The sequence below is a fragment of the Callithrix jacchus genome, chromosome 22 (assembly GCF_049354715.1).
Source record: "Callithrix jacchus isolate 240 chromosome 22, calJac240_pri, whole genome shotgun sequence".
Taxonomy (NCBI): Eukaryota; Metazoa; Chordata; class Mammalia; order Primates; family Cebidae; genus Callithrix; species Callithrix jacchus.
The window spans coordinates 17,234,457-17,245,128 of record NC_133523.1 but is presented as its reverse complement, the minus strand read 5'-3'; the positions used below and the strand labels follow the sequence as shown (position 1 = coordinate 17,245,128).

Below are 10,672 nucleotides of genomic sequence, written 5' to 3'. Positions count from 1 at the left end.
CCACGGGCTCCTGAGCTTTCTTCTACTGCCATCTGGGGCTGTGCCAGAGACAGCGTGTGATGCATCTGGAGTCACACAGCACAGTGGATGTGGCTGAACTAGCAGGAGCGGGGAGTCTCCTCTCTGGGCACAACAGACTCATTTTGCAGAGGGGAAACTGAGGCATAGAGAAGTAGGGTGATGTAGCAGGCACAATTGTAGGAGTTGGCGGCCAGGACGAAGTCTGCCCGCTGGTAGTGGGCGTTGCCGCACTCCCGCTTCCGGTTGGCCAGGGCCACGCGCTCCTGCCCCGTTAGCAACTCCAGGTCAGGCCCATCCACAGCTGTCTTCAGGGTCACCTCCAGGCACAGGGCCGCGTGCAGGGGGATGTATGGGCTCCTGCTAGTGCGGTGGGGGCAGGCAGGGGCTGCACTCAGACCTGGTGACCCCCAAACCTGCTGGGTTGGCTCAAGTCCCAGATCTATCATCCTCTGCCCTCTGTCACTCCCTCCTCAGTAAAGTGCAGCGTAAGTGACTTGCCGCCTTGGAGCGATGGGACCTGATGAGTGAGTTCCCCTCCCTAAGCCTCTGCTTTCCTCTTTTTAAAGGGAAGGGTCTCACTGTCTTGCCCAGGCTGGAGTACGGTGGCACAGTCTTGGCTCACTGCAGCCTTGAAATCCTGGGCTCAAGTGATCCTCCTGCCTGAGCCTCCTCAGTAGCTGGGACTACAGGCATGCACCACACCCAGCTAATTTTTAGCACTACACCCAAGTAATTTTTAAATTTTTTTGTATGGAGATGGGGTCTATATTGCTTAGGCTAGTCTGGAAAAGCGGGCCTCAAGCAATCCTACCTCAACTTCCCAAAGTGCTGGGATTTCAGGTGTGAGCCACCTCACCCAGCCTGTTTCTCCTTCTATAAAATGGGCAGGTAGACAGGGTAGGCTGAGGGGTACACCCACTCTACCCATCCCCTGCTGAGACCCTAAGGGTGGCCGGCTCTCACCTGCCTTGTGGGCCGTAGCAGTACTTGGAGTCAGCAGTAACCATGGCCGTCTCCCCCACATCCATGAGTGGGACACTGAGATCCAGGGCCTGGGGGGTGTGGGGACAGCCAGCGGTCAGGCAGGTCCAGGCCCAGCAAGGTGCGCCCCTTGCCCCTGCCCTGTCCCGCCCCAGCCCGCACCTGGATGACGTCGCAGTCACCCAGGGTGAACACCAGCTCCGGCTCCTCCTGCACCCGCGTGCCGTTCTCCAGCGACGTCTGCAGATGCACGGTGACCACCTGGCCCTTGACTGGGTGGCTCGAACCTGGTGGCCCTGGGACCAGCGTCTTCTTCCTCAACAGCCCATTTCCTGCCAGGGGCCAGGGACATGCAGCTTGTCACCGGGCAGCTCAAACAGGCACCCGCTCCCGAGCCCACCCTGAGCTGTGCCCACTGGCTGTCCCAGGGGAATGCAGGCCTCTCTGGCCTCGGTTTCCCCAACTTTAACCTTGGACCAAAGGCTGTGCTTTCCTGGGGCTCTCCCAAAGAATCTACAACGCGGTGCCTTAAACAAGTGAGGACCTAACCCACGGGGAGTGGACTGGCCCTGTGTGCGGTCACCCCTGTCCCCACATCCATCTGCATTCTACAACACTCCACTGGTCTGGGATAGACCATGAATCTGCAACAGGCCCTAGATTAGGGGCAGTTGGAGACCCACCCATTTTCTGGGATATTCTAGAATGTTCTGAGTCTGATGCTATCTGGAGCTGCAAGTTTCTGGCACAGAGAGTGGATAGGAACGTCTGTTTCTGGCCCAACACCGGGGCACAAACCAAACCTCCAACAGCCACTCTGCCACCAGAGTCAGGGACTTCATGTGTGGGACACTGAACAGGATGGGACACACTTCGGGGTGACCGTGCTGGTGCCAGGGACCAAGACAGCGAACAATGGTTGGTCTGGCTTTTTTTTTTTTTTTTTTTAAGAGACGGGGTTAGTGTTACAGCTCTTTTAGAATTTGTCTAGCAGGCTTTCCAGTTCTGGCTGGAAAGCCCCCAAAAGAATTTCGAAGAAAATACATAAATAAATAAAAAGAGATGGGGTTTCACTATGTTGACCAGGCTGGTCTCGAACTCCTGATCTTGTGATCCACCCACCTTGGCCTCCCAACGTGCTGGGATTACAAGTGGGAGCCACTGTGCCCAGCCTTAAACAAGCGAGGGCCTAACCCATGGGGAGTGGACTGGCCCTGTGTGTGGTCACCCCTGTCCCCACATCCACCTGCATTCTACAACACTCCACTGAGCTCTGACTCAGCTGCATTCTGGGGGTGTTCCTGCCCAGCTCCACCCTGGAATCTGGGACCCCAATGGGCCCTGACTTGAGGCTGCCACGTGGGCTCTGTGGCGTCACTGCTTTACCTAGTGGATGTGCTGACTTCAGAAAAGACAGATGGTAGGAGAATGGCTTCAGCACAGGAGTTTGAGGCTTCAGTGAACTATGAGCACACCACTGCACTCCAGCCTGGGCTGGAAGGCCTCACAAGGGTGAGGTCTCTCTTTTTTTTGTTTGTTTGTTTTTATCTTTTTTTTTTTTTTTTAAAGAGGCGGGGTATAGTAGCATGGCCTTTAATTTCAGTCCCTTTGGAGGCCAAAGTGGGAAGATCACTTGAGCCCAACTTGGGCAACATAGTGAGATTCTATCTCTGTTTAAAAAAAGAAAAAAGGCCAGGCGTGGTGGCTCACACCTGTAATCCAAGCACTTTGGAGGCCAAGGCGTGGATCACCTAAGGTCGGGAGTTCAAGACCAGCCTGACCAACATGGTGAAACCCCATCTTTAAAAAAAAAAAAAGGCCAGTGTGGTGGCTCACGCCTGTAATCCCAGCACTTGGGAAGGCTGAGGTGGGCAGATCACTTGAGGTCAAGAGTTGAGGGCCGGGCGTGGTGGCTCACTCCTGTAATCCCAGCACTTTGGGAGGCTGAGGCAGGTGGATCACGAGGTCAAGAGATCGAGACCATCCTGGTCAACAAGATGAAACCCCGTCTCTATTAAAATACAAAAAATTAGCTGGGCATGGTGGCGCGTGTCTGTAATCCCAGCTACTTGGGAGGCTGAGGCAGGAGAATTGCCTGAACCCAGGAGGCGGCAGTTGCGGTGAGCCGAGTTCGTGCCATTGCACTCCAGCCTGGGTAACAACATCGAAACTCCGTCTCAAAAAAAAAAATAAGTTGATCAACCTGCCCAACATAGTGAAATCCCATCTCTACTAAAATACAAAAAATACAAAAATGAGGCTGGGCACAGTGGCTGACGCCTGTAATCTCAGCATTTTGGGAGGCTGAGGCAGGTGGATCACCTGAGGTCAGGAGTTCGAGACCAGGTTGGCCAACATAGTGAAACCCTGTCTCTACTAAAAGTACAAAAGAATTAGCCAGATGTGGTTTTGGCAACCTCCCTAGGAGGATGGGGTCAGCATCCCCAACTTTGCTAAGCCCAGAAAGGGGCAGATGGGACCCCGCCATGTCCCAGCTGTCCCAGCACCCAAACAACCTAGGGTCCCAGCAGGGCAGGGCACCAGTGATGACAGGTTGGCCACCACATGTTCTCAGCTTCCCCTGCCTCCTGCAGACGATCCATGCAGGCACCTGTAATTCCAGCTACAATGGAAGCTGAGGCAGGAGAATCGCTTGAACCCAGGAGGTGGAAGTTGCAGTGAGCGAAGATCATGGGACTTTAATGCAGCCTGAACAACAAGAGTAAAACTCCACCTCAGAAAACAAAAACGAAAATTAGCTGGGCGTGGTGTCAGGCGCCTGTAATCCTGGCTATGCAGGGGGCTGAGGCATGAGAATTGCTTGAACCCGGGAGGCAGAGGAGCCTAGATCATGGGACTGTACTGCAGCCTGGGCGACAGAGCAAAACTCCACCTTGAAAAAAAAAAAAGAAAACAGATAGATGGGATCCAGGGGAGAAGATGTGAATGCCTGAATTCGACCTGTGAGGAGGCACAGCTGGGGCCCTGGAAGACCTCTCCCCGGGTATACATGCACTGATAAATTAATTACACCACAGCAAGGGTCTGCCCATGCATGGAGCTGCCTGCCCCAGGTCTGGGCAGCGGCACACCCAGTGCAAAGGCCCTGGGGCCAGATCTAACCTGGTGCATTCCAGATGGATGAGGCTGGGTAGCCCACAGAGCCACACCCTGCTGGGCTTCAGGGCCATTGGAAAGGGCCACGGTTAATGCTGGGCGCTTCCCTGATCCCATCTGGCTCTAGACTCTGGGAGCTTCTCCCATAATGCCGCTCATCAGTGCAGCCAGGATGGGCAGAGCCAGCACGGGGGCCTCTTGTCAGCCTAGCACCCGCCCCTCTTCTTCCTACTGTTCCATCTTGACCCCAGGAATGAGGGTGTCCCTGAAAAGAGACCACCATGGTCATCTCCTCTGCATCTATCCCCTTACAGCCCAGGAGGGGAGGCCGCCTGCCGCAGCCACCTAGCAGAAGTTGGTGGTCCGACCTGGGACCTCCATCTATGCCCCCACCTCACCCCCTCAGCTGCCTCTTCCAGGCGTTGTTCTCTGGACCACCTGGATGCCTCTCTGGTTCTTTTTTTCTTTTTTTGAGACAAAGTTTCGCTCTTGTTGCCCAGGCTGGAGTACAATGGCAAAATCTCAGCTCACCACAACCTTCGCCTCCTGGGTTCAAGCGATTCTCCTGCCTTGACCTCCTGAGTAGCTGGGATTACAGGCATGCACCACCACGCCCAGCTAATTTTGCATTTTTAGTAACGACACGGTTTTTCCATGTTGGTCAGGTTGGTCTCGAATTCCTGACCTCAGGTGATTTGCCTGCCTCGGCCTCCCAAAGTGCTGGGATTACAGGTGTGAGCCACCGCGCCCGGCCGAGTCTTGTTTTGTTCTTAGAGACAGGCTTTTGCTTTGTCACCCAGGCTGGAGTGCTGTGGCGCAATTGCAGCTCTCTGCAGCCTTGATTTCCTGAGCTCAGGTGATCCTCCCACCTCAGTCTCCCAAGTAGCAAGGACTACAAGCATGCGCCACTGCTCTCACTCGGTATTGTAGTCTTGAATAGTAGTCTAGATCTTTTTTTTTTTTTTTTTTTAAGACGGACTTTCGCTCTTGTTACCCAGGCTGGAGTGCAATGGCACGATCTCGGCTCACTGCAACCTCTGCCTCCTGGGTTCAGGCAATTCTCCCTCAGCCTCCCCAGTAGCTGGGACTACAGGCGCGCGCCACCATGGCCAGCTAATTTTTTGTCTTTTTAGTAGAGTCGGGGTTTCACCATGTTGACCAGGATGGTCTCGATCTCTTGACCTCATGATCCACCTGCCTCGGCCTCCCAAAGTGCTGGGATTACAGGCATGAGCCACCGCGCCCGGCCCACTAGCCTAGATCTTAATAAATGTGAGACTGATAGTTAATATTTCACTCACTTGTTTGAGACACTTTTTTTTTTTGAGACAGAGCCTCACTCTGTCACCCAGGCTAGACTGCAGTGGGGGGAATCTCCGCTCACTGCAACCTTCACTTTCTGGGTTCAAGTGATTCTCCTGCCTTAGCCTCCTGTTAGCTGGGACTGCAGGTGCGTGCCACCATGCCCGGGTAATTTTTGTATTTTTAGTAGAGATGGGGTTTCATCATGCTGACCTGACTGGTCTTGAACTCCTGACTTCAAGTTATCCGCCCTCCTCGGCCTCCCAGAGTGCTGGGATTACAGGTTAGAAAAGCTTTATTAAAGGAAGGAAATATCCTCCCTGGCCAAGGAAACCGCCGGTGCCAATGTCTGGAGTCCTGCATCATACTCTGCCAATTTTTTGTATTTTTTGAAGAGACGGGCTTTCTCCATGTTGCCCAGGCTGGTCTCGAACTCCTGGACTCAAAGGATCCTCCTGCCTCAGCCTCCCAAATAGCCCCGGAGCTGTTCTAGGACATGCAAGTTATGGCATGACCCAGGGACGGGGAGGAGAGAGGCCCTGAATGGCAGGACTAGGAGGGTGAAATTTGTGTTGTCATTCACTCCGCCACTTTATCCCCAAAGGTCTGACCTGGCTGTAGGTGGAGAGCTGGAGCATCCAAAATGTGTGACTCTGCAGTTGTCTTGAAGGCATGGGATGCCTTTTCTGGGTGGCAACGGGCATCCCTCATGGCTGGCATAGCTGTGCAAGGTACGCTCGGTGGACCATGTGTGGTACCTTTTACATTTGGAGAACGACAGGGATGCCTTTTCCTTTCATACCAAAGCATTGACTAACACCTCCCGTGTACTTGGCCTTGAGTGTGACTCAGCCGGGCCTAACCTGGCTGGCCACGGGCTGTGGATTGGAAGTGAGCATTGCAGAAGGAATTTTGTATGTGTGTGCGAGCTCACATTTCTGAAGCACTTCAACAGGGTGAGCTACACGTGTCCTTGTCTCATGTCATCCTCACAGGACAATCAGGTGGATGCTCTGTTACTCTCCCTGTTTTTTTCTGTTTTTGTTTTTTTTTGAGATGGAGTCTCACTGTGTTGCCCAGGCTGGAGTGCAATGTCTCAATCTTGGTTCATGCAACCTCTGCCTCCTGGGCTCAAGCAATTCTCCTGACTCAGCCTCCCCAGTGGCTGGGACTACAGGCACCAGCCACCTCGCCTGGCTAATTTTTGTATTTGTTTTTTTGAGACAGAGTCTCACTCTGTTGCCAAGTGCCAGGCTGGAGTGCAGTGGAGTGATCTCAGCTCACTGCAACCTACACCTCCCCAGCTCAAGCAATTCTCCTGCCTCAGCCTCCCAAGTACCACCACCCCCAGCTAATTTTTATATTTTTTAGTAGAGACTGGGTTTCACCATGTTGGCCAGGATGGTCTCGATTTCCTGACCTTGTGATCCTCCCAAAGTGCTGGGATTACAGGCGTGAGCCACCGCACCCGGCATTTTTGTATTTTTAATAGAGACGGGGTTTCACCATCTTGGCCAGGCTGGTCTCAAACTCCTGACCTCGTGATCCACCTGCCTTGGCTTCTCAAAGTGCTGGGATTTTGATTTAGAAAACAGGAAGTGTTGGCTGTGAGCCACTGCACCCGGCCAACACTTCTTGTTTTCTGAATGAGCAAATTGAGGAACAGAGAGGGGAAGACATGTTTAAGACCACACTCAGGGCAATGGGCAGGCTGGGGCCACTGCTTCCATCAGAGAGCTCACCAGGTGGACTCCATGTCTAGGGGGGCATCCCAGGATGATTAACTCACTTGCAATATCGTGGGTGACCTAGTTCTTAAAAATTCCTTTTTCTGGCTGGGCATGGTGGCTCACGCTTGTAATCCAAGCACTTTGGAGGTCAAGGCAGGAGAATCACCTGAGGTCGGCAGTTCAACACCAGCCTGACCAATATGGTGAAACCCCATCTTCAAAAAAAAAAAAAAAATTTCTTTTTTTTTTGAGATGGACTTTCGCTCTTGTTACCCAGGCTGGAGTGCAATAGCGCGATCTCGGCTCACTGCAACCTCCGCCTCCTGAGTTCAAGCAATTCTCCTACCTCAGCCCCCCGAGTAGCTGGGACTACAGGTGTGCACCACCATGCCCAGCTAATTATTATTATTTTTTTTGAGACAGAGTCTCACTTTGTAACCAGGCGCCAGGCTGGAGTGAAGTGGCACAATCTTGGCTCACTGCAACCTCCGCCTCCCAGGTTCAAGCAATTCTGCCTCAGCCTCCCGAGTAGCTGGGACTACAGGTGCACACCAACATGCCCAGCTAATTTTTGTATTTTCAGTAGAGACGGGGTTTCACCATGTTGGCCAGGATGGTCTCGATCTCTTGACCTCGCGATCCACCCACTTCGGCCTCCCAAAGCGCTGGGATTATAGGCTTGAGCCAGCGTGCCCGGCCTTTTTTTTTTTTTGAGATTGAGTTTCGCTGGAGTGCAATGGTGTAATCTTGGCTCACTGCAACCAACTCCTCCCAGGTTCAAGCAATTCTCCTGCCTCAGCCTCCCAAGTAGCTGGGATTACAGGTGTGAGCCACAATGCCTGGCTAATTTTGTAGCATTTTAGTAGAGACGAGGTTTCACCATGTTGGTCAGGGTGGTCTTGAACTCCCGACCTCTAGTGATCCACCTGCCTTGGCTTCCCAAAGTGCTGGGATTACAGGCGTGAGCCACCACACCCAGCCGTTCTTAAAAATTTCTGCAGATAGCCGTGCGGTGGCTCACGGCCTGTAATCCTAGCATTTTGAGAGTCTGAGGTGGGAGGATCATTTGAGCCCAGGAGTTCAAGACTGCAGTGAGCCGAGAGATCATGCCACTGCACTCCAGCCTGGGTAACAGAGTGAGAACTTGTCTTTTTTAAAAAAAAAAAAGAAGCTTCTGTAGAGCATGCCAATGTCTGATAAATGCTGTCATATTTTTCCTGCGGTCCCATGGAGAGCCACTGGGGAATCAAAGGTAAAGTGGAAGTGGAGAAATACTTTTTTTTCCTCATTATTCTTTTTTTTTTTTTTTCTGGTTCATGTTCTCTGATGAAGTTGCAAGAAATGCTTTTTTTCTGAAACAGAGTCACCCAGGCTGTAGTGCAGTGGTGCGATCTTTGCTCACTGTGACCTCCACCTCCTGGATTCAAGCAATTCTCCTGCCTCAGCCTACTGAGTAGCTGGAACTTCAGGTGCCCAACACCACGCCTGGCTAATTTTTGTATTTTTAGTAGATATTGGGTTTCACCATGTTGGCCAGGCTGGTCTCGAACTCCTGACCTCATATCATCCACCTACCTTGGCCTCCCAAAGTGCTGGGATTACAGGCATGAGCCACTGTGCCCAGCCAAGAAATACTTGTGACCAAGTAGTACAGCCCATGGTTAACCTCTCCAAGCCTCAGTTTCCCCACCTAGGAGATGAGTTCAAACCACTACATGTCTCCCCAGAGGCAGTCATGGGTGCCAACCACTGAGCACAGAGTCTGGTGCATTTTAAGTGAGTAACTGTTCTTTTTTTTTTTCCGAGACAGAGTCTTGCTCTGTCCCCCAGGCTGGAGTGCAGTGGTGCAATCTCGACCAACTGCAACCTCTGCCTCCCAGGTTCAAGTGATTCTCCTGCCTCAGCTTCCTGAGTAGCTGGGTTTACAGGCATGCACCACCACACCTGTATTTTTAGTAGAGATGGGGTTTTCCCCATGTTAGTCAGGTTGGTCTCGAACTCCTGACCTTGTGATTTGCCTACCTTAGCCTCCCAAAGTGCTGGGATTACAGGCATGAGCCACAGCGCCCAGCCTTTTTTTTTTCTTTTTGTTCCTAGATAGGGTTTTACTTTGTCACTCAGGCTGGAGTGCAGCGGTGTGACCATAACTCACTGCAGCCTCAACCTTCCAGGGGCTCAAGTGATCCTCCCACCTCAGCCTCCAGAGTAGCTGCGACTACAGGCATGCTCAACCATGCCCAGCTACTTTTTAAATTTTTTTTGTAGAGGGGGGCTTTGCCATGTTGCCCAGGCTGGTCTCAAGCCCCTGGGTGCAAGCAATCCTCCTATCATGACCTCCCAAAGTGCTGGGATTACAGGTGTGAGACACCTTGCTAGGCCCTGAGTACTGTTCTTTTTTCTTTTTTTTTTTTTTTGAGACAGAGTTTTGCTCATGTTGTCCAGGCTGGAGTGCAATGGCATGATCTCGGCTCACCGCAACCTCCGCCTCCCGGGTTAAGCGATTCTCCTGCCTCGGCCTCGTGAGTAGCTGGGACTACAGGCACGTGCCACCACACCTGGCTAATTTTGTCTTTTTAGTAGAGACAGGAGTTCTCTGTGTCAGTCAAGCTGGTCTCAAACTCCTGACTTCAGGTGATCCTCCCGCCTCGGCCTCCCAAAGTGCTGGGATTACAGGTGTGAGCCACTGCGCCTGACCGCTGAGTACTGTTTTGTTGCTATTTCTTGTTTCTGAAGTGAATTCACAGAGGGTCAGAGCAGGGCTGTGCCTTTCACAAGGTCACAGAGCCAGCTGATTGGTCTTGCAAGCCAGCTCCTCTCTTGGCCAGGTGAGGTGGCTCATACCTGTAATGCACTTTGGGAGGCCAAGGAGGGCAGATCACCTGAGGTCGGGAGTTAGAGACCAGCCTGATCGATATGGCCAAACCCAGTCTCTACTAAAACCACAAAAGTTAGCCAGGCATGGTGGCGGGCACCTGTAATCCCAGCTACCCAGGAGACTGAGGCAGGAGAATTGCTTAAATTTAGGAGGCAGAGGTGGCAGTGAGCAGAGGTCACAGTGAGCTGAGATCATGCCACCTCACTCCAGAGCCTGGGTGACAGAGCAAGACTCCATCTCAAAAAAAAAAAAAAAAAAGCCAGACTCTCTGATGTTGCCCACCACTCAGCAGCCTGGCCATCTCCACCCTCCCATCTTCTACAACAGAAGTCCTGAGTTCCAGCTGCCCTTTATGACCCTCCTGGGCAGTGCCAGCTTCAGTATTTAACTGCTGGCCTCTGGATTAGCTGGGCACAGACAGTGGGCAGATGGCTCAGGGTGTCTGGGCAGCAGCAGCACCCTCCCTGTAGGATCGGCTGATCCCAGGTAAACCAGTGGAGGATCCAGAGCTTTGGCGCTTGGTTCCTGGAGCTGTAATCTCTGCAGCAGTGTGTCAGACCTCGCAGTCTTTCTAAACCTCAGGCTTCTCAGCCCTGGAATGGGCTGACAGCTAAGCTGTAAGCGTTAAATCAGATCACATATTCAC

At 52.5% G+C, this 10,672-nt stretch overlaps 1 protein-coding gene and 1 non-coding gene across 2 annotated transcripts; one reads left to right on the top strand and one right to left on the bottom strand.

Annotated features, from left to right (window-relative positions):
* Nucleotides 1-71: 71 nt before the first annotated feature.
* LOC118150093 (peptidyl-prolyl cis-trans isomerase FKBP8-like) lies at nucleotides 72-6,132 on the bottom strand. The gene is made up of 4 exons (XM_035284093.3): nucleotides 6,033-6,132; nucleotides 1,165-1,334; nucleotides 985-1,073; nucleotides 72-381 (listed from the first exon to the last, which is right to left on the bottom strand). The coding sequence occupies exons 1-4, from the start codon at nucleotides 6,130-6,132 to the stop codon at nucleotides 99-101; spliced, it is 642 nt and encodes a 213-aa protein (XP_035139984.2). The 3' UTR covers nucleotides 72-98.
* On the top strand, nucleotides 1,963-2,024 carry LOC118150359 (U7 small nuclear RNA). The gene has a single exon (XR_004738466.1). It is a non-coding gene; the product is annotated as a U7 small nuclear RNA (small nuclear RNA).
* Nucleotides 6,133-10,672: the final 4,540 nt, after the last annotated feature.